We start from the raw sequence: 25,752 nt of genomic DNA on the forward strand, positions 1-25,752 counted from the left end.
TAGAAAACAGTTTCTTTACCATTGAAAACCACCATGCCGTTTCTTTACCCCAAAACATGCCCAATATTGGGCTCGTTTGGTCTAAATTGAACAGTAAAAACTAATGGGTGTGGTGGATTTTGTTGATATAGGCCCCACCTGTGAAAAACCTCAGAAAAATAGGTCTTTAAAACAAAGTTAATAAGAGGTGCGCAGGCAGCGCCCTGCTGCATGTGGACGACAACCAAATGGGTCCCAAACGTGGGCCCACCATGATGTGTGTTGAACAGCCACACCATCCATTTTGTGGGCCCCCTCAGAGCAGTGGCCCCCACCAAAAAACAACCATATACGTGGCTCAGGTGGCCCACATCATAGGAAACAGCGGGATTGAATGTCAGCCATTGAAACCCTGTTTGGGTACTATAGAAGTCTTGTTTTATTATGAAATTTGTTTCTCTTTTTCATCCAGGCCCGTGTGACCCTATTAATGGGTTGGATTATAAATAAACATTGTGGTGGGTCCCACGTGGAACCCACCATGAATTATGTGTTTTATTCACACCGTATGTGTTTTATTTACACCGTCCACCCTTGGACGGTGGAACCACACCTTGCCTATGTGTTTTAGCCATGCCGTCCAGCCACTTTAGCTGGACTGCTGGATAGCCAGGGGACCCCACCATGAGGCATGTGATTTATCCATGCTGTCCATCCCTATGGGACCCACCATCATGCATATGTTGTATCCAAACCATCCAACCATTTTGAAATGTTATTTTATGGCATGGGTAAAATGATGAGTCGGATCTATAGGTCAAGCATACCCCACCATTGAAAATAGTAGGGACAGTGATATCGCCCGTTCAAAACTTCTCAAGGGCCACGGTAGTTCCGATCAAGTTGATGTTTTTGCTCTTACTTCATCTACCTCTATGTTAACTTATGAATAGGTTGGATCTCAAAAATACATAAGGGTGGGCCTAATTGATATACATGAAGCCCATTTGTTTCGGCCCATTTGATTCAGCCCGTTGATACGACCCATTTGATGAGGCCCATTGTGATGTATTAGGGCCCGTGGGTTAAGGCCCATTGTGATCTATTCAAAGACCCATGGGATATGGCCCATTACAATATACATAAGGCCCATTGATGTGGCCCATTTGATGTATCTGAGGCCCATGGGTCGAGGCCCAATGAGATGTATATAGGACCATTACCATGTGTAATTCTACCGTAGTATATACAATGATATTTTATGGTGGGCCATGCCTTGGGAGCAATTTTGGTTTAACGTCCACATTATAAGATTAATATTGGTTAAATGTCCGCATTATAACTCTCCCTAGGGCCCATTGATAGGCCCATACTTGTTATGTGTTTGCCGTTTAGGCCCATCCTCAATGGAAGGATAGTTCATCATCATATAACATGCTTAGTATAGCTCCATGATTCATGCCCATATGCATCATATGTATGCTTGATATGAGGAATGTTTGATCATAGCATACACCATTGGGCAGACCATTTACAGGACCCCTTATGAGACGGAGTTCCCCACATTATCGCGCAGTACGCGCAGGATTGCTACATGACTGGACAGTGTGACTCATGCATCTCGCATACATGTGACTTGATTATTGTACGCCCTAGCGACATCAAGGTCGTGGCCTCTACAGACACATCGTGGATGGCCAGATGGGACACCAGAATGCTTGGTTCTAGCACTGTGGGCATGTAGGATGTCCTTGGGTGAAAATTCCGAACCTCCTTGGTACCAGGAGATGCTCCAACGCCTGACCGAGTGGAATATGAGTGTTGGTGCCTATACCATAAGGCCGTGTCTCCCATTATGTTGTGGTCGGTTAGAAGGGGGTGTGGCCTTATTCGCCCGAGTGAGGAGGGCTATAAGCTAGACCGAGTTTGACCAGCTCGTAAATGGGTTTGTTATCGACGAGCCGAGTAGGTATTGGCGCAGACTACTAGCTAGGCGAATAGTGAGGTCTCTTCCACTCACCGTGTTGCAAGCGAGGAGCAGTCGGTGTGGAGTGTAATAGACCCGGTGATTTTTCAGAGAGAACTGTACTTGATATGTGGATTTATTGAGCAGAATTACATATTCATTCATTTATTCATTCACTATCCACTTAGGATGGTGGTGCACAAATATTTGTTACGTGTACCATCGCATGACCAGGATTTCGGTTGGGCCCACGACTAACCCGAGATCGGGAGTTTACCACATTGAGTCGACTATCCAAATTTATGTATCGGATTGGTTTGGATAGAAGTCCCTGTGGTGGACTCCATAGCTTGCGATACTACGTACTATCATCCCGACTTCACATTCCAAAGCATGGTCATTGCATTCGCACCGCATATTACATTGCATCCGCATCATTACAACATTTTGGATTACTATGTTTTTACACTTACATGGCCTAGACGAACTTAGCAAGATTTGCATATTGCATTGCATCATCGGCATCTGATATTTGACTTCTACATTTACATAGCCGATCCGCATTACGTATTCTGGTTATTGTATGATTCATGAACCTACCAATATATTTTTACTTACTCGATATCGTATGATTCATGATCTTGTTAGTATTTCCACTTATTCTAATGATGTATGATTTATGAGCTTTATGGTATACTTGGCGCTTGCCTCAAGCACACACTTACACCACCTTCTAAGCTTTATAAGCTTATGCACGATAGATACGTGCAGGTGATGTTAGGTTGCGGCAGTGTGGAGCTTGGAGCACGTAACTCTGACTTATGGAGCTTGGATTTGACATATGTATTTCCCTTTCAGCACTGTATTTAAATGATTATATTAGTGGATATGTGATGATGATGTTGCCTTTGTGATTTGGGTAAACTTGTGGTTATGCTCTATTACAAAAAAAATTCATTATGAAAATCCTCCTTGTAGGATCCCAGGATCGGAATCGGGCACGTGAGTGCCAGGAACAGAGAATAGGGTACTACGGAGGCTGTCGGCGCCAGATTCGGCGATCGAAAATTTTGTGAGCCCATTTTCTGAGTTTGGGGTATGACAGAAATTGGTATCAGAGCATAACTTGGGAATACCTGAAGATAACATCACATATCTGTTGATAGCTACCCTTCACTCGATGATTGTTGAGAGCTTAGAATGATTAGATCCCCGAGTTCGAATAACTTAGAGATTTTCTGATATAGCTCCCTACCACTGAGATTATGATGCTGCATAGTTTCGATCGTTTCTGTTCCAGGATCCGATGTTCAATGTGATCATCATAGTGTTGACAAGGCGTCTTGGGAGTAAGATGCTGATATTCGTGCGTGTTGTCCCCATCTCTTAGGTGTTTGATGATTATATATATAGCGATGAGATTTTCCTCCCTTATGAACTTTGTATTGGTTATGTCGTGTTTTAAATTTCGAGGATGAAATTTTTATTAGGTGTAGAGAGCGGTAAGACCCGTGTCCTAGCCTGTACTGTTCCGTCGACTTCCGCGATCTTTCCCGTCGAATTCCTGCAATTCGTGACCTCTATTCAACGTTTGCGCATGACCCTAAATCATATCCTGTAGATTTGAGTCAGCTTAATCCGAGACTTGTACCATTGCGACCGCACTGTCACCACGGTTCCAACGCCGCGACTTGCATACCGATCCGATACCCAGGTCAGAAGATGTGAGCTGGCGTTTATTTCAAGAAAATACCGCGCGTTTGTAATCCCAAGAGAATATCTACAACATGTCACATCAATCAATCCATCAAAGCTTTCTTTCTCCTCAAGTCAAGCAAACTCAAAGTCAACTCTTTCTCACCTTCTCTCTTACACACCCATACATGTCAAGTACACCATCACCTCACATCCATCACTCCATCACCCATCACTTCTCTTACAACCACCCTCTCTCTCTTTCTTCACATTTTCCAAGCACCCAAATGAGCTCACGTCTAACATTTTTAAGGAGAGAAAGTGAGATGTGTGTGGCCCACTTTCCACCCCAAAATCCTTCATCCTAGCCATTCAACTCTCATCACCTTCCATTAAAGTGAAGCACAAGGAGACCGGCATTCCATCGGATCAAGAAGATCGAATGGTGGGCGCTTCTATAGCCTAGATTTCATATTTTTATGATGGGCCAAGTGAGGCCTACCAATTGATGGTATGGATCTCACTTTGGACCCTAGATGTGGTCGATCGCCCATCTTGATTCTCATGATCATTCAATGATGGGGTCATTCTCCATGGTCCCCATCATGATGTTTATTTTCTTTGCATGGATAGAGGTCATCTAGTCCTTCCATTTTGGTGGAGAAGGAATCTCCACTGTTAATTTTTGATTTGGTGGGCCTACATGTATTGAGACCCACTTGATGTATAATTGAATGCAAGGGAGAGCCCATAATGTCGGGGCCCCTCCATCACACGTGTGTCTCTCTCTCTCTCCCTCTCTTTTTCATTTGTTTTGTATGTGATGATATGATTGTGTGGCCCACTTAATGAGTTGTGAGACGTCTAAACTGTTCATCAAAGGGACCTCACCTTGATATGGGTCTCATGTACACCATCCAACCATTTGGTGGCCCACCCTGATAGCATGTATGTGGGTGGGGCCCACCTTAAACATGTGTGTTATATGCAACCGTCCAGCGTCCAGGGACGTTGGACGTTGGCAACAAGTGAATTGTGAGCTGACAACGGGCATACTAACAGCAACAACAAAAAAAAGGGTTTTAGGTGGGCCGCTCATGCAGGCCCCACCTTGATATATGTATTCAATCCATGCCGTCCATCCCATTCAGCGGATCATTTTAGGCGTTGAGCCAAAAAAATGGGACCAATCCGATTTTCTGGTGGGCCATAGTATAGAAATAGGGATTTCTACCGTTCAAATCACCTTGATGTTTCTACCTGCCAAAATATACTACATATTGAACTTGTTTGGTTTGTCATGAGTTGTAGAATCTAATGGTTGGGTTGGATTTTTCAGACGCGGGCCCCACCTATGAAAAACCATGAAAGATCAATTTTTTCAAAAAAAATAACCAAAGCAGTAGGTGCTACTGCTGACGTCCTCTAGACGTGCAGCAGCGTCCTGCTGCAGTTGACAGTGGGTAGGGACATAGGTCCCATACGTGGGCCCCACCGTGATGTGTGTCGAACATCCACGCCATGCATTTGGTGGCCCCCTTTAGGTAGTGGGCCCCCACCGAAAATAATCGTACCTAGAGCTCAGGTGGCCCGCATCACATATTCAATCATACATTAAGTGGATGTCAATACATGTGGGCCCACCAAATCAAAGATCAACAGTGGATATTCCTTCTCCACCAAAATGGAAGGTCTAGATGACCTCTATCCATGCAAAGAAAATAAACATCATGATGGGGTCCATGGAGAATGGCCCCATCATGGAATGATCATGAGAATCAAGGTGGGCTATCGGCCACACCTAGGGTCCAAAGTGAGATCCATACCATCAATCGGTAGGCCTCACTTGGCCCATCATCAAAACATGAAAAATCTAGCCTATAAAGCACCCACCATTCGATCTTTTTGGTCCGATGGAAAGCTGAGCTCCTTGTGCTTCACTTTGACGGAAGATGATGAGGTTCGAATGGCTAGGATGAAAGATTTGGGATGGGAAAGTGAGCCACACACATGCACTTTCTCTCCTTGAAAATGTTGGACGTGAGCTCATTTGGGTGCTTGGAAAATGTGAAGAGAGAGAGAGAGAGAGAGGGTGGTTGTAAGAGAAGTGATGGGTGATGGAGTGATGGATGTGAGGTGATGGTGTACTTGAGATGTATAGGTGTGTAAGAGAGAAGGTGAGAAAGAGTTGACTTTGAGGTTGCTTGACTTGAGGAGAAAGAAAGCTTTGATTAATTGATTGAGTGATTGATTGATGGGACATGTTGTAGAGATTCTCTTGGGATTACAAATGCGCGGTGTTTTCTTCGAAATAAACGCCGGCTCACATCTCCTTGCCAGGGTATCAGATCGGTATGCAAAACGCAGCGTTGGAACCGCGGCGATGGTGCGGTCACAATGATACAAGTCTTGGATTAAACCAACTTAGATCTACGGGTTACGACTTAAGCTCACGCGCAAACATCGATTATACGTTGAAGGTTGCCGAAATTCGACGGGAAGAATCGCGGGAGTCGACGGAACAGTACGGACTAAGATACGGGTCTTACATTGGGTCTTTCAAACATTCGAACCATTCTCATAATAAAACAGTGTCATAAATGCATGATTAATCCAACCTTTATTAATCCAATTCGCAAACATCCCATTTGATAATCCTTTACAATTAGTGGTCAATCTTAATTCAACAAGTGGACCTTACCATCACAAATATGTATATAAACCCACAAAAAGGTTCCTTCAAACAAGGGACAAATGGTATTTCACCCAAATGAAGTCAGTAAGGCATGATAATTCTCGATGATGATAAGTCCACAACCAACTCCATTTAATCCAAAGATGCAAGGTTGCCAATAGTTCAAGGTACAATATCATACATGTGGTCCAACCATACAAATCACCATTTGAATATTATCGTCACCAGGATTTTATCATAAACAAGACAGTCATGAATGTACCATATCATTAATACAGTTATGCTACACAAAGAAAAAGCTAAGTGCTTGAGATAATACAAGACAGGTGGAAAGAAAATATTCTGGCCAATTGTATTGAAGATGGAGATTACAAACTAACAGCAAACAAGTACAAAGCAATCGAATTCAAAGGATGAAAAGAGGTAATCGCTTCTTGAAGCTTCGACCACTTAGCTTCCTGCCGATGGAGAGTAGCTTTGGTTTTAGCTTCTGAGTGTACAATCTTACTAAACAATAGATTATATTCTTGCATAAAGGCACCCAGTTGATTGATTTCAGCCTTCTAACCCTTTATGCGCTTGGTCAAAGATTTTTATTCTTCCTTCAGCAATCTCAGTTTATTTTCCATCGTTGAGATTTGAGCTTTTAGATCGATCATGGTTGCGTCCGACTCCTTTAGGTTGTTGTATACAACAATAAGTTATTCTCTAGCAATTACGATTTTAGTCATTCTGATGTAGACCATTGAATGCTCAAATTGAAGTTTACTGCAATTACTTATCTTTAATCGTAATCTTAATTTAGAAATTCATAGAGTATAGGCATCTTGACAGATAAGGATTCGTCAGACAAGTGAGAGTTTAATACCGACAAATGAGGAAGTTAAGTCTCTCAATCAATCTTGATGCAATGATGTTAGTAGCACTGGAGTGAATGAGAACTCGTAATTCCTCCTACAACTGTTGGATCTCTGATGAATGTGCAAGGGATTTGTCTACAAGGATATTATAAGGGAAGACCTTATCAAAGGAGGATAAAATATCTTATATGGGAAACAACTCCTCAGAAGAAGACAAGGCATGAGAAATATCTGTTGATAGGACCAGAGAGGTAGAAACATCAATCATATGAATTTTTGTAGTTCGACTAGGAGAGACTTCAGTTGGTTGAGATGACTCCTCTTCCAATACTTCAATTTTGTCCAAAGGAACCATCCCGTGTTCATCAAATGGTGCAAGGGCTACTTGATTGATTAGTTCTTTGGATGGAGTAGGCTGAATGAAAGATAAGATTGTTGGTGTGATTGATTCCATAGCTCTTAATCCTAGTCAGGTGCATGCAAGCAATGAAGTTATAAATTGCAAAAGAAGACCGAAGGACTCCACAAGCTAGTAATTATTACCTCCTCTTGAGTTGGACCTTCTGCTTAATGTTCTGATTGATGAATGTCCTCATAGTCTCTTCTGAATTAGAAACTTCTAGTCTTTCTTTAGGAAATTGAGCAGTATCGACCGAAGTATTTGGAATAAACATCTCGGCTTGAGAAGCTAATATGGAGACCAAAATTTCAGAGGCCGAAAGCTCAATGGTTACTGTGAAAAATATAAGATGACAGGAGAATTACAAAATAATTAAAAGTAAGAGAACAAAATATTGAAGCAACATCCACCTAAATTTGATTGAATAACAATAATAGTAAATCGGTTGACCACTAATGAAAGTTTGGTAGGGTTGACGACCAAAGCCAGAGCTCTGTGGGAATGAGGAAAATGAGGAGGATTAGGACAGTATGGCTTGAGAAATCGATCAAAAGGAAGATTAAGATCATTTAATCTATCATTTTCACCCTGTCATTTATTAAATACCCTATTAAAGTGAGCATCTTTATGTCTCTTATACGCCTGTTCCATCTCCCAAGAATATTTTAAAGGTGAAATACTTGGTTAGAATTTAGTTTTATAATATTTTTTAAAGTCTGCAATAGCTTTAGTCGAAGAAGAATACCTGGAGCAGATCAACTGAAAGTTGCAGGAAGTGTAGGGCGAGAAACTGAGAGAGGTCCAAGCTTAGAAATCCTCAAAATGGTTGAAGGAGCTGTAAGTGCTGGTATTAAAGCAGTAGTTAGAACCACCTTAGCTGGACTTGCCACTGTGGTCTTTTGACGTTTCAAGTTAGGTTGAGCTAGCTCGACCATTCTTATTAATGTGAAAGAAGGTTCGATCATTTTTATTAGTGTTGAGGATGGGACGGTCGATGCAACCAAAGTTGTCTTCCTTGATCGTGTCTTCCTCTAACTAGGAAACATTGCTAACTAAAGTGTAGTTGGTTTTTTGGTGCCTTCTTTATTCGTCTTCTTCTTCTCGGTCATATGTTTCTCCACTTTGGATGAAGAAGAATTAAACCGATGATCAATTCATAAGACTCACTAATCAAAGCCCTATAGCTGGGGATAATTGGTAAAGAGGGGAAGCTGAAAGAAGAGCTTACAAAATCAAACCTTCTATGGAGAGTCTAAAAAGTAACGACTGGGTCTGCAAGCGGTCAATGAGTTGGAGGTTGCTTACAAGTTCGATGAATAAATAGAAAGGGGATGCCTTGAGCCAAACCAAATTGATGAACAAAAATATTGGAGCAATATTGTTCGATGTCGGCCTTGGTATTAACATATGTATCTATTGTGCCGCTATATGATAGGTCTTTGCAAATCAAATAATTTTTCCAAGCTACATTCCTAAGGCTTGCCATCTTGGTATTGGTCAACTCGTAGTCTTCCGTAAATCAGGTCGGGCTAAACTTTTTATCTTTAAAGGGACAGAAAGAATAGTTGGACTTATCGAGGGTGAAAGAAAGGAAAAAACTCATATTAAATTAAAAAATAATTAATTTTGGGGTATAGAATATTGCAATGGACGAAGGAGGTGAATTCCATATTTTTTGGAATGGAGTTAACGATTTTTTCTCCAAAATACTCATAAAACTACATTTGGGCAAGCTAGATAGGCCCACCAAAGTAGTAAAAACCCTTTTAATTGCTTCAAACATGCTGTGATAAAGGTGGCTAAGCACGAAAGGGGTGAGAGAAAGCTGACATCCTTGAGAGAGCGCCTCAGCTAGATGAATGTATTTCTTGGTGATTTACAAGGCACTTACAAATAACAAGAATTAGCAAATCCACATAAGAAGGAAAGCTGTGTGTTCTTGCTCATGCCTTCATCCTAATATTTTAGTTATAGATCCATGAAAGTAGAATACGCCATATTGGTCTTGTCTGAAAGGGTGAGGGGATATTGATTCTTTAAAGCGAAGTTTGGATAGACAGGCTCACCAAAAGGCAAAAGGTGGGTGAATGAACATACATTCATGATTGTTAGACCCATGGGGCCACATCCAAAATAGAATGTATTGGTCCACTGACTCCAAAAGGTTGAAACCGCTGAAAGGAGGAAGGTATTGGCTGGATATTCATGAAAAGAGTGTTTGATTCATTCATAGATTTATGCCTACCTCCATATGTCATCATACTATGTTTCAACGTGTGTGAACCATTCAAACTAACCATTCATTAGTTTCGTCCATGCTCTCGGAGACTTAAATGTGTTGGAAGGATCAAGAAAATTATCGGATTGGACAAGAAGAACTTCCTTGGGACACTTTAGGAAACAGGGTTCGATCTCATGATGTTGTTTGTGAGTAATTACATGGTGAAATGCTAGACCAAGTGTCAACAAGGACTTATCTTATTTGATGGGAATATTGAACATGAGGTTATTAACTACTCATGATAATAGAACATTTAGATCTTTAATGAACAATTCTAGTTGGAAAGTTAGAGTGAAAGAAGAGGAAGATGCAATCATGATAATCGAAAGGAGAAAAGTGGAAAAGGGGGTTTTAACACAAGATAGAAGAAGCAAATGGTGAAGGAAGGAAAACACCGACTTAGAGTTCTATTTATGCATTGACCGCGATACGTGCAAATTAATGAAATGATAATCATGACTCATCGTATGATACGATTGTATGTGACGTGTTATATAGACAGCTTAAGAGGGTGAGGCAAATGATATCTCTCAGTGAGACCTCGCTCAAGTAGAATCAATGGGGAGACAACACGTGAAATAATGGCCGATTGCATTTATTGCATTGGGTAACAGAATAATGTTGCTTTCACCTTCTTCTTTTACAAAGGCGATGCGACATGAGGAGCAATGTTGTACCCTAATTCTGGCCATATTGGAAAAAACCAATAGGAGAGGGACACGTGGCATTGCACAAGAAATATAAAGTGGATGAAAAGAACTTCAAAATACTCGGCGTGCTTTTTGTGGAATCATAAAAGGCTTAAATCTAGTTTTACACGTCAATGGATATTCGATGAAGTGTTGTGGCCAAGTTATCTAAAAGTTTAACGAGCGAAGATAAACACGAACGAACAGTTCAAGATACAAAAGGCAATCAAGAGAAAGTTTGTCTGATAGAAGAAGAACAATCATAAAAGAGAAACATAACACAAGAATGATTTAGAGAAAGACTTTTCGCCTACTGGAACTATTGTAGTAATGAAAGAATAAGTTACATAATATAGCTCTATAAATAGCAGAGGAATCCAACAGAAAGCAACAACAAACAACCAATCATTTATAAATCAAAACAAACAATTCTATTAATTTACCTTATCTTAATTTATTTTAAAAGTAGCGATAATTAAGTAGCAGTAATTCTTATATATAATCTGTAGTTGTAATCTACGCTCTTATATTAGATTTCTTCTCTATTTAATATCATGTAGTTTTTTCAAGAGATGCATTCTCATTTTTAGTGAATGATTGTAGGTTTTTTTCTTTTCTTTTCTTTGATTGCATTCATATTTTGAAATTTTTTTTTTTTTTTTAATAGAAAGTGTTCATTTTCAAAAGAAGAACCTCACATTTTATTGGCTGATTGTTATGAAATTTTACAAATAGCTGAGTATAAAATTTTACAAATAGCTGAATAATATATGTTTATATTCCCGGTGTCTACTTATTTTGGTGCTTGCGTTCGAAGTTGTCCGTTTTGAATTAAGCCTTTAACATGCACATGCATATTACATGTGACAGTAAACAAACGGAGTGCCAACCGTACTATTAGCCGGCCGAGAATCATCGGACAGATTGCATCTCAATCACCTAATTATCGACGTACCACGGAACAGAAAAAACGCAGCTATTCACGGGAGATATCGAAGAGCACATTCTTTCCAATTATCCAAGGCATTCATTAGCTGGTGGGCACTGTTATCATTTCGGATACAAAATTCGTTGGCGTCTACTAATCAGGTGGGCACCAATAGCACGTTTGATATGAACCGTTGGTTATCTTTTACTGACTTCCCTCTTCAGTAACACGTTAGCTACCTGTTGACTGGACAAGCCTAAGTTTACGGATAGGGCATTTCTTCCCAGGTCCTGCCTAATAGACGCACCTGATATACAAACGTGTGAAAATTTAGCAATCGTGCTGCGAACCACCCTCTTCAGTATCCCGTCGCGGGAATTGTCCTAGCAGTAGTACTAGTCACATGAGAAGCCTGCAGATAGTCCCGCGGACCACTGCATTTCCTCCACTTTATTCAAGAAAAAAAAAAAAAAAAAAACACTCTGGCCAAGCGTAATAATTCATAAACATGCACTCTAAATAAATAGCTGAAATGAAACCGTCTAAATCATTTATCCCATTTTGCTTTTTTGAGAAAAGCAACCTCGGTTAATGAATTTCCTAACGAGCCGACTGACGGGCATCTAATGGACTGTTTGAATTCAGCAAACAGCAGGAGGGAATCCTCAACCACACCTGTTTTCTGCAGTGAGTGAAGGGCCCACTATGGATCCATCAGGTTATATCCTAGATTCTAGGTCCAACAAGCAAAACTAAGCTAGATCCACTACTCATGCACGGGCTACGTTACAGGGAATGATGGAGATGGGAAACCTACCATTGTTTTATTGGTGGGGCTATCATGATATGCAGCTCTCATCAAACCCGTTAATCACGTGTCCATCACCAAGAAGAAGAGAAAATACAAAAATCAGCCTAAAATTTACATTCTTCCAGCAATTTTACATTTTCAAGTGGTCCATGTTTATATATTGTTATGCAAGACACACGGGGGTGTACATGGAGTTAAACCGAGTCGAGCTGGCCTCAGCTTGACTCGGCTCAGCCGCTAGCTGACCTGAGCTCGAACTCGGCTTGACTCGGTCCTTGAGCCTGACCGGCCAACCTGGCTCAATTCCGTCAGCAGCTTGGGCCGAGTTCAAGCCAAGATCAAGCTGAGTTTGCCATTGGGGCATTTCCACAAACACCTGGACTGCAACTTCAAAATCCCTTTGTATGTAAAATAGAAGCAATTGTTTTATAGGTATTTTATCAAATACCTTATAAGCAACATAAAAACTAAGGAAACAAAAGAATATTTGTTTCATATACATACCTTACTTGCCACCAGCCACACTTGGTTGAGTCATTTTATCAAACACTTAGTGAGCAATATCAATGACAAAGTAATCGACTCACCGAACTGATTCGATCCGAGTTCGATTCGAGCTGGATTCGACCTGAGTCGAGTCGAGCTGGTGCCAGCTTGAACTTGGCTCAAACACATTTTCGAGCTTAAAAAATTAGCTCAACTCGGCTCGAACTCAGCTTCGAACCGAGTCGAATCAAGCTTTTTCGAGTCGAGTAAAACGAGCTAACCAATCTAGCTCAATTCCAGTACACCCCTAAAGACATATGACTGATAAATTGGTCTTACCTCTGGTATCCACGGTCCAAATAATCATTCCCACCTGATAGATGGAGTGGATTATACATATACAACGCGGTGGACCCCACGGATGGGTGTTTTGCATGCTGCGTAAGATAAGTGTTGTAGACCATTCCGGTATCAAACACTTGTAGGGTAAATCTATAGTAAATCTAAATCTACATTTTTCTACGTATCTACGTTAAGATCTACGACTCAAACGGTATAAATAATGTTAGATGAATTTCAGGTGTATAATTTCTGAGAGCATGTGTACAAACGAAGAAGCTCCGGCAAAGTATATAAAATTTCCTCGTTTTTATATGACCGATTTTAGGGGTGCGGAGCGACGGGTGGAGATGCGGTGGTGGCACGACTCGTCCATCCTTTTATTTGTCGACCGAGAAATAGCAACAGCTGTAAGAAGAGAGAGAGAGAGAGGGCGAGCGAGGGAGAGAAGCTGGTTTCAATTGGTGCAGCATATCTTTTTGAGTTCTGTGAGACAAAACCCCTTTCCCAAACCTCCTCCTCTCCTTTCTCTTATCTCTTCCCCCATTCATTCATCCTCGAAGCACGTGCCAGTCACGAGCCCTCTCTTTCTTTCTCAGATCTGAAAATACATATATAGGCATGAACTCATCCTGAGTAGAGAGAGAATCCATCCACAGCGCAAGGATGAAAAGAGAACATCAGGACAGTAGCCGCAGCATGGCAACGACCGGGAAGAGCAAGATGCTAGAACCTGACGCAGGCGAGGACGAGCTCCTTGCCGTCCTCGGCTACAAGGTCCGCTCCTCCGACATGGCTGACGTGGCTCAGAAGCTCGAGCAGCTGGAGATGGCCATGTACAACGGGCAGGAAGATGGTATTTCACATCTGGCCTACGACACCGTCCATTACAACCCATCCGATCTATCCACCTGGCTCGAATCCATGCTTTCCGAATTCAACACTCCATCCGAACCGGCCATCTCTAAGCAACAACAGCCGCATCAATTTTACGGCTCGGATTGCAGCGACCTGCGGGCCATTCCCGGAGAGGTTGTATATGGGAGAGAGGAATTGGATTTGGGCGAGCCTAGAGAGAAGAAACGGATAAGATCGGGGACTGCAGTGGCAGCCGCGGCCGAGTCGGCCCGCCCAGTCGTCCTGGTCGACTCGCAGGAGACTGGGATCCGACTCGTTCATACGCTGATTGCCTGCGCTGAGGCCGTCCACCGCGACGATCTCGAATCGGCGGAAGCGCTGGTGAAGCAGATCGGGCTGCTGGCCGCCTCGCAAGGGGGAGCGATGAGGAAGGTTGCTACGTACTTCGCCGAGGCACTCGCCCGGCGGATTTACAAAATCAAACCGCGGGATGCGCTGGATTCGTTCTCTGACATCCTGCAAATGCACTTCTATGAATCCTGCCCGTACCTGAAATTCGCCCATTTCACTGCGAATCAAGCTATCCTTGAGGCTTTCGAGGGGAAAAGCCGCGTACATGTGATTGATTTCAGCATGAAGCAGGGGATGCAGTGGCCTGCCCTGATACAGGCGCTTGCACTGCGACCTGGTGGTCCACCAATATTCCGGCTAACGGGCATTGGCTCACCGCAGCCCGACAATACTGACACACTCCAGCATGTGGGAATGAAGCTGGCACAACTAGCAGATACGATCCATGTCGAATTCAGTTACAGAGGAATCGTAGCGAACAGTCTCACTGACGTCGAAGCTTTCATGCTAGATGCACATTCGGGAGGCGATGACGAGGTTGTGGCAGTGAATTCTGTGTTCGAGCTTCATCGTCTTTTGGCCCACCCAGGGGCGATCGACAGGGTACTGGCAACCGTGAAGGCGGTGCAGCCCAAGATCGTGACGATCGTCGAGCAGGAAGCGGACCACAATGGGCCAGATTTCCTTGACCGGTTCAATGAATCGCTGCATTACTATTCGACGATGTTCGATTCGCTTGAAGGATGCGGGATGTCGCTACCAGACGGCAAGGACCAGCTGATGTCGGAAGTGTATCTCGGGACACAGATATGCAATGTGGTGGCGTGCGAGGGGTTGGAGCGAGTGGAACGACATGAGACGCTAGCACGGTGGCAGGGCCGGATGGGCGCGTCTGGGTTCGTGCCGGTGCACCTGGGTTCGAACGCATTCAAGCAGGCAAGCATGCTGCTGGCGCTGTTTGGGGGCGGCGATGGTTTCAGGGTGGAGGAGAACAATGGGTGTTTGATGTTGGGCTGGCACACACGGCCCCTCATAGCAACTTCAGCTTGGCAAATCGTCGAACAGGAGAGTGGTCACTGAGTTGACTCGGTGCGAGTTAGTTCTGAGTTGTGGGGAGAGTGACTCGGGTGGAAGGCCGGCTCGAGTCTCCTTTCTTTCTTTGGTTTTCCTTTTTTGTATCTTGTTAGTGTTCTTTTCCTTTGTATCTCAATGCATTAGTACTTCATCTGTATTTTTATATATATTGTTAATAAGAAGGAAGATCGTTTATATATTCATAAATACATGCTATAGTCAGCCTTGATCGAAGTCATTCAAACAGTGGGTCCGCATGGCTTCAAAGACTGGATTGCTTGGGTGGTCCTTATCTCTGTCTAGTGGACATTTTTTTTAAAAAAAAAAATGAATTTGGACGGTTGAATACTATTTTAATTCTACTCGTTTTTGAGGTCACCACTAATTGGATAGTTAGGATTATCAGCTCAATTATGCCCGTCTACAATGGTGCCCACTATTTGGACGGTTACATTCAGGCCCATGTATGACACGTGTACAAATGAACGGGCGGGATAAAAATAAGTGCATGTGTGGAAGTGAATGAGGGTTACTCGGCAAGCATATGGGTGTTTTTTTATTAGAGAGGAAAGAGCATATTAGCCTTCGAGGATTGGAAGCTTAAGGCATTAATGTGTGGATAGAAGTAGTAGTGAGGGGCCTTTTAGATAAATAATTGGCAAGATGTATATATTGCTGACCTTCCATCATGGTCCACAAGAATTATTAAGGGATGAAAAGAAATACCTTTTTAAAGGGCTCTTCTCTCTTCTTTTACACTATCAAACTTCAAAGGCAAAGCTCCACTTTTTTGAGGTGTTCCACCGAGTCTCGCTCAGTCGCTGCTAATCAAGACCGTTCATTTGGAAGACCTTAGTACATATTAATCATATTAAAAGACAAAAATCATCCAGGGTCGTGATCTCATTATCCATGCACAGAGACTTACGGAAGACCTTTTGAAGAACCATTGTTCAACTCAGCCTCGCATTAACGAAGATGATCTCCTGTCATTCAGAATCTTTCAATGGTGACCATAAGCTTGTAGATGAGCGGTCTCGATCAATCTTTGTATTAAATATTGGACAAGAAATGTCATGCAATGTTTACGTCTTACGGGATAAAAGTAGTCAACGTCTATTGGATGCTGGTTTTGTTTCATGTCACGTGTTTTGCGTGTGTACGTGGTAGAATGACCCCTTGCACCAAAATAAGCAGAACGTATGTGACTAGATTTTGAAAAAACGGATCCTCTATTCAGCCAGTTGTAGAAATTTATAATAATAAAATGAAGATAATCATATGGTGGGATTCTTCCTCCGAAAATATGTTGCTTTATGCCTTTCTCAAGAAAAGACTTTTTAGAATAATGATGCAATCAAATATAAAGGAGAAACTCATATTCAATCATTAAGATCAGTTGCAAAAATGCATCTCTTGAAAGAACTGCATAATATTGGATAGAGAACAAATACAACATATAAGTATCTATTCAAATTATAACTAAGATTATCACTACTATCATGATAAACTAAGAAAAAAGATAAATTGATAAGCAAAGATAAAAAGATAAATTGATAAACTAGTTGTTTTTTTTATTGGATTGTGTTGGATTGTATTGGATTGTCGATTTTTTGGTTGGTTGATTCCTCTCCTATTTATAGATTTCTCTTACAGTCTGTTCTTTCAGATGATTCTTCCATTATTGCAATGGTTACTATAGTTAAAAAGCTCTTTTTCTAGATCATTCATTTCTTATGTTTTCCTTTTGTGAATGTTTTTCTTCTGTTAGCCAAACTTTGTTGCTCTCAGTCACCTTTTGTAATTTAAACTGCTCAAACGCATTTCTCTCTTCGTTCATTAGACTTTTGAGTAACTTGACCACATTGAAAATTTACCTATGATGTAATGAGATTACCACAGCTGCACGTGCTGAAGCTTGGCAGAGTTAAGAAATGAAGGCTATTTCCTAGATGGGAGTATTATGACCAATTAAAAATTTCATCTTTTAAACCACAATTGTCTATTTAAGTTAACATGCAATTAAGCTATGTAAGACAATTAATTATAAGGCTTTTAAGTCAATAAAGGGTCTAATCACATATACTACTAATGATATATTATCAAGCCCCAGACTCGGTAACCGGACTCACAAGGAACCCGATGGCTGGCTCTGCTCGCAACAACCTCCGTAGTACCCCATTCTCGGCTCCTGAAGCAGGTTCCGATCCTGGGATCCTACAAGGAGAATTTTCATAAGTCATACATCCATTCTAATAAAAGCAAACCGAAGATTACAGAATCCACTATAAATTTGAGCTTTAATACAATGCTAAAAGGAAATACATCTGGTGATAAAAGAAGAAGGAAGAATATTTGCAACACTGGGGTCCACAGCTCAACTCTTATCCAAGCTCCGTTGCTACGATGTCGACCTAGGATCTCCTGCATGCATCAATTGTGCATAAGCTTATAGAAAGTTTAGAGGGTGGTGAAAGTGTGTGACAATGGTGCGCAGAAGAATGATAGGAGATACAGAATGGAAGTATGAGTAATGCCAATGCCATAAGCCTAACCAAGGCTGTCATGAATACAATGCAATGAGTACTAGGCGCCATACTAAGGTGATGCACAAAGGGCTTGTATAGCTAATGCAAAGGCAATGCAAAGTAATGCCAGTCCTTATATCTAGTTCGCATGTTAGTACAGTTCCATCATAAGGACTCTACCGGGGTCTAGTACACTGCAGAATGACTACCACTGTACAGACCCGCACAGTCAAACGAGCGTAGGTGACCTCACTACCTGCCTGTGGATAACCAATCACCAGCAAGGCCAGTGGACCCATTCATAAGCTGGTCGGACTCAACCTAGCAATGCCCTCTCTCATAGGCGGGTAAGGCCACACCCCATTCCAACCGACTACATGACAGTGAGAGTCACGGCTTAAATGTATAAGGCCCTCGTGCGCTCATATTTTTCACTTGGTCACGGCGCTGGAGCAGATCCTTAGTACCATGAAAGTTTTGAAAATTTCACCAATGGGCATCCTATGCACCCTATATGCTCCAGTAATACATTTTCGGTGTCCATACATATGGTCATCCATGAATGTCCCTATAGAGGCAAGGCCCTATTGAAGCAAGGGCGATACTATCATGAAATGCGATGCCAATGCATGAGTCACGCATACAAATCACGCACTAGCTCCAAGTACTCGATGTGCATAAGGGGAAAACTCCATCCCTGTATCATATCAACCCAATGACCACACACAAATGTAATCCAATCATGTAAATGATACATATGGATCATGAGGGTGTGTCGTTTGGCGATGAAGACTTGGAACATATTCCTCCTTCCCAAGGAAGGAAACAAGCCTAGGTACTTAAACAATTTACCATAGAATCATCCTCTAATGGAGGCCCAATACTTTGGGGTAGCCCATGAGCTAGGAAGGGCCATATAACCCAAGGGAAGAAACGGTCCTAACAAGGGTCCAGGTGGGTCTTCAACCACCTATATCCACCTTATGGGTCTACCTTAGGGCTACCAAGGAGGACATCCAACCTCAACTGGGTCCCAAAAGGTAGCCCGCTATTACTTGTAATGACCCTGAAAATTTTGTGCTAATCTTTCCTTAGTAGTTTTTTTTTGGATAATTAGCGCTATACTCGATTGCTTGTGAAATTTGCATCAATCACTTTAAATTGTATCTGCATGACTGAAAACCTGTAGATTAGTTAGCGCTATGTTACTCTGAAATATGGGATTCATCGCTAAGGCCAGTTGCTCTTGGGATTTTTTAGAAGTTCTGGATCGGACCTGGACGGCGCGTCGAAAGTCCGATAGCGATGATCTTAGGCTGTTGCGGTCACCATGGTGGGCTTGACCATCACCTCAAAAATCAAGTCCAGATGATGTCCTGGGTCGATTTGATTGAGTTCGGAGTGAAGAGTGTGAGAACGGTTGGAAATTTAATAAGATTTTATGAAATCTGAGTCGTGTCTCTTGCGTGACGATTTTAAGCAACCTGACCGTTAGATTCTGACCCAATTTCACCCTCTGATCAGGAAAGGTGGCCTAGGCATGTCTTTGTGCTTGTGGACCTGATCGAGATTTGGTGACTGTTGATTTGAGTGTGGTCTGCCACGGCTGATCTGAAGATCCGGTCGGTATGAAAACTCAGCTTGACCAAGATCCATGGTCAGTGAGCTTAAGTCCGACCTTTCGTGGTAATCGGCCCACCGGAAGTGCTTCGTTGGATCGTGAGAGGCCGGTTTTGGTTATACCCTAAGTATACCTTGGCCCTGGGGTTATTTTCGTCAATATTAGGCCTATTTATAATCCTTAAAACCCTAACTCTCTTTTCCATACGAATTTCCTAACCCTAGCTAAGAAAGAGAAAGAAAAAGAGAGAGTAAGTGAGAGAGAAGTTGGTGAATCATCTTAGATTCTTTCATATTATTTTTCTTCCTTGAACCTTCACTTTGAATCGTTATTCTGACGATTCTGAGTTCATCTTTGGGTAAGTTAACCTAACCCTAATCTGTGTTAGAGCTTAGAATAGTTTTGGTGTTGTTGTATCTCATTTCTATTCTTGCTTTAGGGTATTCTATCGCCGTTGACGAAGACATATCGTCTGAAATCAGTTCGGTGTTCTTTTCTGGTTAAGGTGCAGACTTTAATCGTATAGGTTATAGTCTTCAAGGCTTTCAATGCCAGTGAATGGTTTATTCTTGTTTTGGATGAGATTTCACATGCCAAATGTTATGTTTACTTTGCGTTCCTGATTTGCATGTGTTATATTGAGATTTGCGTATTCTATGTGTATGTATAAAGTACCGTATGCGTATAAAATATGCACATGTGTTTGCCATGATTATTTGTCATGTATGTATGCTAGATGTATGTGTGACAACTACTTAGTAAAAGGAATTGTCCAAATGTGTGTATTTCAACATACGTCATGTATGTTGAACTATGTACTCTAAGTGTTTGTAGAAATGCCTGAATGATCTAAAGTGTAATATATTATACTATTTGCGGGCGTTGAGAAGTGATTCTCAACACTCCTATTGATGTGTATGATTTCCTTCATGCAAGTTACATTCCTTGTTGTTTAATTTTAAGACTTACTTATGCTTAAATCCATATTAAGTTGATATTCTTCAGATGCTTACATGCCATATGATTTGAGTTGTTGTTCCATCGCTATTCTAAATTGTAGATATGAATATCTGTTGTAGTGGAATGTGTGTGGGACTATGAATAGCCCAGGAAATCGGTAATCGACCTTAAGATCGTGGCTGAGGTTGCTTTCGCCACGTAGGACGTGATTAGACGAACCCGAGTTGTATTAGAGTTGTCGACAGTGGTTTGGCCACGCGGAGTGTTTGCGCACTCTATGTCGTTCAACCCAACGTGCGCTCATGCTAGTCGAGTTCGTCAAGTAACCCGATTGTCCGATGTATGTTCACCATGTATGGACGCTACTGTTTGAATCTAGGGTACCGAACTTACCAATGAAATCCTGTTAACCATGGTACCTTGATCCGCTAAGACTCATAAGCCGGACATGGTGGTATAGGACACTATGGTCGAGCTGTCGGCCTACGCTGGGGTGACGAGCCTCCCTGTAGTGACCAGTGAGCAACCAAACTCGTGAGCCGATTATGGTGGTATGGGACACTATATTGGTGCTGTCGGCCTACATTGATTGGTGACGAGCCCTTTGTAGTGACATCAAGCAAACCTGGATACCGCATTGAGGTGACGAGCCTTATTGTAGTAACGATGGTATGATGGGCGTGCATTGATTGGTGACGAGCCCTTTGCAACGACCTGAAAATATATGATCGTATGAGATATCTAGGACTGACGACCCTAGAATGGATCACTGTTTGGATGGTGATATGAGGAAGGCACCTTAGCTTCCCAATCCTGCTGTATGAATGGGACTAATAACAACTTGGTAATCATGATCATGCACCACATTTGCATGTGCTTTGTAGACGTGGCGCACTTTGAGGCGATGTCATGTGTAATGTAAGATGAAGACGCTGAAGGTGTACGCGCGAGGGCACGCATCATTCTGCATGCATCCTTGCATTAATAAGAGTACTTAGGACATGTTTAATTGTTCTGTTTTATCATTACTGCTTGATTGAACTGATAACATGTTAACCTGTGCTTTATTGTTCCACTGAGTTGATCACTCACTCCCACGTTCTGGGGCGGTGTTAAACACCCACCAGACTCTGTCTTAGTTACTGATGTTACAAATGTTGATGCGATTTCTGAGGCAGAGCGGGAGATTGATGATGATGAGGCTGCTTTCTCTTTTATGCAGTTTTCAGACGGGTTCTAGTGAGCCTTGTTCTGATGCGCGGGATGCTGGAATTTCTTTTGGGAATTAAATGATGTAATTTGATACTTATAATTTTGATAGTAACACTTGAAATACGACCTGGTATGTATATGTATTTCAAGGATTCGCACATGTATACACATATATTTCTTTAAGTCTTCCGCTTGCTTTCTTCACTTATTCCTAAATTATATTTGCTATTTGGCTTAATCTATTCCATGTTTTATGCACTAATACAGTGAACATGCATCCATCATTAAATATGTTGCATAAGTGATGTTTTGGAATTCGGGAGCTGAGTTATGCTCGACCCCCGAATTTCAGGGCGTTACAAGTTGGTATCAGAGCATGTTTTGGATTAAACCGGACCTGGGTTATGGTCACACACTGCACGCTGTCGCCACTTTAGTGTATTTGGGTGCGAGTCTATCGTAGATTGTGTGTTTGTGTTCCATAGTTTCTATCGGCGAAAGTTTACTGAAAACGATCGTCGAGATCGAGTCTGTGCTCTGTTCTGAACACACACAGCGACCTGAAACCTTTCCTAGACCATCTATTAATGAGTCTAGATGGTCTATCATCCCATTTCAACCCTTCAATCTTCAAGAAATCTCTGTTTGTATCAGATTTCTACCCGAATGGCCCGGTAGGCGTCGAATCATGCAAGGGGTCGATCAGGGCATTTTCAGTGGGGCCCAGGGAGGGACCCACATCTTTTTGAGCATGGGGGACCAGGAGGACCTTGCCCAAACGGCGAGGCATCTCCGGATGGTCCAGAGACTGGCGATGCCATCGCCGGCTCGGCGAGGCCTCGCCGATTAGCGGGCCAGGCCGGGTGGGCCGGCTCGGGCCGACGTATGTTTGGCCTAGTGTGGCCCACCCTTCCATGGTTCTGTGATTAAAACACCTTCTAAGCCCTACTTCCTTCATAACTCTCCCTCCCTAGCTCTCTTTTCCTTCAAGTTCTTCTCTAAACTCTTTCAAATCCCTTCCAAATCTTCTTCTTCTTCCATTTTCGTGCAAACCCCATCACCCCACCTCAAAACCCTCACCCCCATTGCTGTTTACCTCTCCTTTTCTTCTCATTTGGGCTCTCAAATTGTAACACCCCGTACTTTTTAGTACTCAAGTGTTACCATGACTATCGAGTCTAATACAAACACAAATCGGATTCATCTAGATGTTCGCTTTCGATCTAACCCAAATTTGACCATCAGAAGGATCCCCATCCTTAGATCGGGTTATCCATCCATTATCTTTAAAGATGGACCATCACATCACAAGAAAGGTTTATTTTTAGGGTTTTAAATCTCCTTGATCGGCAAATCAAGCCATCCAACCATCTATTTTCAAAATGGACCTTCACATCAACTAAGAAGCTTATCTTTAAGAATTCATTCTCTTTAAATAGATAGGATATAACCATCCACCTTAAACTAGAAGCCGTGAATATGAGGTCCACTGTTTATCAACTATATGCTTGAGTAGATAACAAAACACCACTAGAATGTGAGGGGGCACCTATGTTAGGATTTCAATCACTTTAATATACAAATTGAACCATTCATTTTAATAATAGGACTTAGATCACCCGATCCAACCATCAAATTAACGTAAGCAGATGAAATAGCTCGAATTGGTGGAGTATGGCCCACCTAAACTATGGATCTGCCTAATCTTTAGTCAGGTGTTGTACCTGGGCTATGAAGTCGAATGATCGGGTTAGATTTTTAGTAGACATCTTGATGGACCGCTAACAATCGGTGTTGAAGCGATCCAGCCATTTCAGTTCATTATCGTGTGCCCAATTGGGATATAGGATTGACGAACCATAGGCATACTTGAAAAATTCTCTCTAAATTGAACTGTAAACCTTCATAACTGTTGATGGCCACATTCAGATATAATCTAACTGTCGGATTAATAAAATCTATAACTAAGGACCCTGAATCAGAAGTATGGTCCACCTGAGTTCGGATCTGCCCAAATTTTGGACTAATGGCCTATTAGGACCAATAGAGGCTAGTCAATGGAATGGATCCAGAAAAAGGATCATAGTGGGCCCCAAGTTTGAGTTGGGAGTACACAGGCTGTGTACTCTCGCGCCGCACTGAACTCTGCCCTCGGTCAGAGCGCGTCTGACCCGTGTAGCACCAAAAAAGGAGATTTCTCTCCTTGCTTCCCGCCCACGCTGTTTGAAATAGCTGTTTTCGTGCGTGGATCGGTGGCCCACCATCAGCGGACAATTACCTGATCCAAACCGTTCATAAATTCCAGGACAATGGTCCTACCAACTCTTGATAGTTTCAACCATTACATACGGACACATAATCCTCGATGCCAGGATAGCCTACAAACACTTGTTTCCAAAAATGGAAACTATTGCCAACGGGGCGATCCGTGTGAGTCTCTCTCCCTCAATCCTAATCGTCCACCATAAGCACTCTCAGCCGTCCATTCTAGCTGAGCGGTTTAGGGATTCCTGTTGCAGACAAAAACAAGTGGTCGGTTTGGTTTCAACCGCTGTACTTAGCAGTTTCGAATAGATTCAATCCCAGCCTTTTAATCTTCATCGGACGATTTAAAGATGTTAGGGCAACACTACAAGAAAGGCTGGTTCGAGCGAAAGCAAATCCTACCACCATTCCTGCAGCAACCCGAGAAAAACGACCGTTCTCTCCTTCGCTTGAACCCACCACCAAAACCGGCTGGGAGCTTCGATCTGAGCATTCCCCGAGCTCCCTTAACCTCATCCACACCCTCCATGATGACCAGATCAAAGGAAAACCCGGCAATATGAAATCTGCCATGGCCGTCCTTCTTCTTCCTTGCTTGAAGGACGGGTCTGTGCGATCATTAGTGGGCCTCCTTGCAGCCGTTTCTCCCTCCGTTTCTTCCAGATCCAGGAGCAGGTGACAGCCAAACACCACCTTCAAACGGTGGAGCCTACCATGATGTATACGTCCACCCACACCGTCAAGACCCCTGGATGGTGGGGCCCATTGTGAGGTATTCGTTCTATCCTCACTGTCCGTCCATTTTTCTAGACTGATGGGCCACCACGTGGCCCCATCCTGATGATATGTGTCATATATGTGAGCCGTCCATTCGTGGAACCCATCAGAGGGATCAACTGGTGTGTATGCAGCTGCTGCAGCAGCATCAGCAAGTCCGTGGGACAGACTGTGATATATGTGTTTTACTCCCACCATCCGTCTAGACGGTGGGGCCTTCACATGATGCATCCGTTGCATCCAGATCGTCTAGGGCAGCCCTGGATGGCTATTTAGTCGGGATATTGGCGTCTACCAGTTCTGTGGGTCCCGTGATGTATGTGCAACATCCTGACCGCCCATCTCTGCATCCCATAGCAGCAAGGCTGCTGTACACGTTAGCAGAATCGTGGGCCACACGGTGATGTATGGGTCTTATCCACGCCATCCATCTATGTGAACCACACCAGGATTTTCCACCTGGGCTCAAAACGCCTTCAGATGGGCCACGAGTGGAGTGAAAACACCACAGGTGGGCTGCACCTGAGATATATCTCATGAGGCCCGCACTCGGGCAGCGAGCGGGCTACCGTGCTAGGCCAAAAGCTAGTCCTGTCCAGCCAAAAATCTGGGCCATTTATGGCAGCAACATTGGGCCACAATTGGGCCCAGTTTGGACTACAACTAGGTTGCCAGATCGGGCCAAGGTCAGGTCCAACTCAGGCCTTGATTGTTGGGCTAGGTCTAGCCCAAGGTCACATGTAGGTGGGCCCTTATCAGCTTACTTGCCAACTTACATATTGGTAGTCTTGAGAACACTAACTGATACAACTCTTGGGTTGAAAACAATTCTAGGTAATCAATCGTACCTATTGGGCCGTTAGTTAACAGCAAAAATCTGAATCGAGGAAGACATTCATCTAAGGTGAGGACTCACCCTTTGAGCTTCCCACTTGATTTCATCAATCTAGATGTAGATGATGGCATGATTCCCTTGA

General features: G+C 42.7%; 1 protein-coding gene across 1 annotated transcript; it reads left to right on the forward strand.

Annotated features, from left to right (window-relative positions):
- Positions 1-13,458: 13,458 nt before the first annotated feature.
- LOC131227175 (DELLA protein GAI1-like) lies at positions 13,459-15,621 on the forward strand. The gene has a single exon (XM_058222920.1). It carries the CDS (start codon positions 13,796-13,798, stop codon positions 15,416-15,418), a length of 1,623 nt encoding a protein of 540 aa, XP_058078903.1. The 5' UTR covers positions 13,459-13,795; the 3' UTR covers positions 15,419-15,621.
- The last annotated feature ends 10,131 nt before the right edge of the window (positions 15,622-25,752 follow it).

The sequence above is a fragment of the Magnolia sinica genome, chromosome 15 (assembly GCF_029962835.1).
Source record: "Magnolia sinica isolate HGM2019 chromosome 15, MsV1, whole genome shotgun sequence".
Classification (NCBI taxonomy): Eukaryota; Viridiplantae; Streptophyta; class Magnoliopsida; order Magnoliales; family Magnoliaceae; genus Magnolia; species Magnolia sinica.